The sequence below is a fragment of the Phalaenopsis equestris genome, unplaced genomic scaffold, assembly GCF_001263595.1.
Source record: "Phalaenopsis equestris unplaced genomic scaffold, ASM126359v1 Scaffold000136, whole genome shotgun sequence".
Lineage (NCBI taxonomy): Eukaryota > Viridiplantae > Streptophyta > Magnoliopsida > Asparagales > Orchidaceae > Phalaenopsis > Phalaenopsis equestris.
In genome coordinates, this window is record NW_018164578.1 from 197,529 (window position 1) to 200,609 (window position 3,081).

General features: G+C 39.7%; 1 protein-coding gene across 1 annotated transcript in view; it reads right to left on the reverse strand.

Annotated features, from left to right (window-relative positions):
* Positions 1 to 1,812: 1,812 nt before the first annotated feature.
* LOC110021612 (melanoma-associated antigen 1-like) overlaps positions 1,813 to 3,081 on the reverse strand; it is a 6,243-nt gene continuing 4,974 nt past the window's right edge. The window contains exons 5-6 of the mRNA XM_020720173.1: positions 2,199 to 2,253; positions 1,813 to 2,034 (exon numbers count right to left, since the gene is read on the reverse strand). Of these exons, the coding sequence (XP_020575832.1) occupies positions 2,215 to 2,253 (39 nt within the window). The 3' untranslated portion in view covers positions 1,813 to 2,034; positions 2,199 to 2,214. The remainder of the gene's footprint in view (positions 2,035 to 2,198; positions 2,254 to 3,081) is intronic.

The following is a 3,081-nucleotide window of genomic DNA, read 5'->3' on the forward strand; positions in this document are numbered from 1 at the left end:
TGTCTGTATGGTTGTTGGGGGGTGGGCCGAGCGGGGGGCGGGCGGCCGGGTGGCAGCTAACTAGCCAGACGACAGTTGGGCGGTGTGACCTACACCCGACAGAGAAAGAACGACAACTTCCGCGTGCGACAGGAGATCAGGGCCTTTGTAGGGGAGGCGACCAACGATCAGTCTATATGTTGCCAATCGGTAGATGGTCGGTCTGCGGATAGTCGTCGACACATGCGACTGGTGCGTGTTTTATGAACAATAAAGAGAAAAAGTAAGTTGTCGGCCTTTAGAGGGAGTCGACTGGACATACGGCGGTCGGTCGGTATGAGGCCAATTAACGAGTGGTCGGTCGGCAAATACATATGATGCGTACTTCACAGCTTGAATCTATATCGACTTATTTGGTACTTTTTGCTTTATTCCAATGCATTGGTGAGTTGGTTTTCTAGCAGGATGCAGAATCCACACCCACTTGTTGCTATCTTCGCACGACAGTGAGGGGAGCTCCAAGTCCGCGTGAATGATTGGGGGCCGGCTACGAAACGTCAATGCAGGGGAAATTTTCGTGCCACAAGGCCGGTTGGCAAAAGATAGCATTTCAGTTTGGCAAGCGGTGGAGTGGAGAAGCCAGCATAGAGAAAAAAAATTGCGGCTTGGGCTTTCAAGGTAAGTTTAGCGAGGTCGAAGGTGGAGATCTGCTCGCGAGAGGTGTGTTGGAGGCCTCTGGATGTCAAAGCAGAGAGCATGATATCTTTGAAATAGCCCGCGATTAGGAATAGAAGAACTGAGTCGGTGATTGTGCAAGTCCCCTTTGTGTACCAACAGATCCATCATAAAGGTGTACTAGGAGAATTTTCATTATAATCAGAAAAATGGTAACCTTTTAAGAAAATAATAAGGATTGGTATAATTGTTTTTAAAGCTGGAATCTTATATTTACACATGAAGTGCTTATTGCAAGTAGTTACACTACGTTCATTACAATTTATTAACTAAGATTATGTTTCTATTAGCACTAACAAGTACCAACACTTTACTCCAAGATTAACTGTGACTGCATGTCTACTAATGCTTCAATGGGCCAATGCCCTGTAAAATTTAATTTGGTATTTTGATGTACTGGCTCTGCATCTTTCCTAATGATTTTACTCCCTAGATATGTTGCACATTTAAACTGCGCAGATGACCAGCCTGCATCAATGGATTCAACAAAATTCTCAATTTTTTAAGTTCTGCAAACTTTGCCGAAGACATTGGAGGGGTTAAGCGGGAAAGTTGTTCATTTACCTGGCAAGGTCGTTGTCATTTACGGTGTTCAAATTTTAAGAATCCGTAAGGTCTTTTGCTTGGCTCTCAATCCCTTTTTTTATTGAAGAGTGATAATTGTTTCGTTGGAATCATAACTTTGGAGAAATAATCTTCTCCAACAACACAGCCACAGTGACACAAATTTTAAGCATCGCTGCCAATTTTTCATAGACACCAACATTGCAGTTTCAGGTAAGTAGCTTTGACCGAGAACAGTAGTCAAACTGCAGCCCAAATTCTTACATATTTTAATAATTTCATTGGCTACAAAATGTTTTTGGCTGCAATTCCATGCATTCATATGATCAACCACTCTAGTTTAAAAAAATCAGGGATAAGTTCAATATATGTTGAAATTAATTAAGTGTCCTCGACAACATTTTCCAGACAGAAAAAATATAGACCTTGCTAACATTGTTTATTTGGCCCATCTCTTCCATTCGGTCTTAATCAACTTTACAAGGGAATAAAGCAATAGTCTCAGCTAACAGTAATATAATCCTCAAACCGCAATGAAAGATAAAAGTATATCTGATTATTAAACTAGGTGGTTGGTTCAACCTGACAAAATTATGCCCATGGAAATATTAACTATTGGTCCATATCACAAAAAGGATTTCAATGCTACCCAAAAGCGTTCAATGGTTAAATATCAGTGCTCCAAAAAATTGCCAGCAGTACAAAAAAAGAGCCCAAAAAAGGCTGTAAGATGTTAATGAGGAAACACTCCCACCTGCAAGTCATAAAATGGGTTCATTACAGTTTAATTAGAAGATTGAGAGTGAAAACAGGTACAAATTTCTTACCTTATTTAATTAGAAGATTGAGAGTGAAAACAGGTACAAATTTCTTACCTTAGCACAGATCAAATTCTAATCAGCTGCTGCAATTTCTTAGCTTAGCACAGATCAAATTCTAATCAGCTTCTGCAGCACTACCATCTCTGTTCACAAGCTGCTAGCATGATTGGTCAATAAAGTAGCCAATTGTACATGAGAATAGCTTAGATGCCATAAAAGATTGCAGAGTTTACAAATCGTATGAAAAAGAACAATAAAAGGTAATAAAACTTTTGGTGAAATTAGAATTGAAGTTCTCTTAACTTGGGTGGGTTCTTGGCTTAGTGGTCAAACCTTAGTTGAGGCTTGGTGGTTAAAAACCAACCATAATACTTTTATCCTTTTGTTTACTTGTACTGTAGGTCATAATTGTATCTCTCTCCTACACTCAAGCTCCAATCATCTCCCAAAGCTCTTCTCAACTTCCCTTCAAGTTCTCAATTTTTCCCATGATAAACCCTAATTTCAACTCCTTCCGACAGCATCCATGTATCTCTCCTTACATCTTGGCCTCACCCCAAGCAAAGCTAAACCTAGCCCTCACCCTTATCCTAAGCGAAAAAATAATGATAGTCAAGCATACCCTTTTGTCACATCAAATAATCCCTCCACATCAAAACCAACAAGTTAAAGTCGTCCCACTTCAATATCCCACTACACATCTCCACCAATTTAGGTATCAAAGTTAAAATATGGAGAAATTGAAGAGTGCACCAAAAGCAACAACAATAAAGCTTCTAAAAATTGTCAACAGCAAGTGGCCAATTCAATTTCTCCCTGGGTAACCTCTATAAACCCTAGCTGATAGCATGTTATTTGGAAAGCTTATGATAAAATTTATGACGACACTTAATGAGCACCACATCGAACGCAAGCCTAATCATAAGCTGGTCAATGAATATGGGGTGTGTTACACATCAATAAATTATTTTTGCAAACCCAT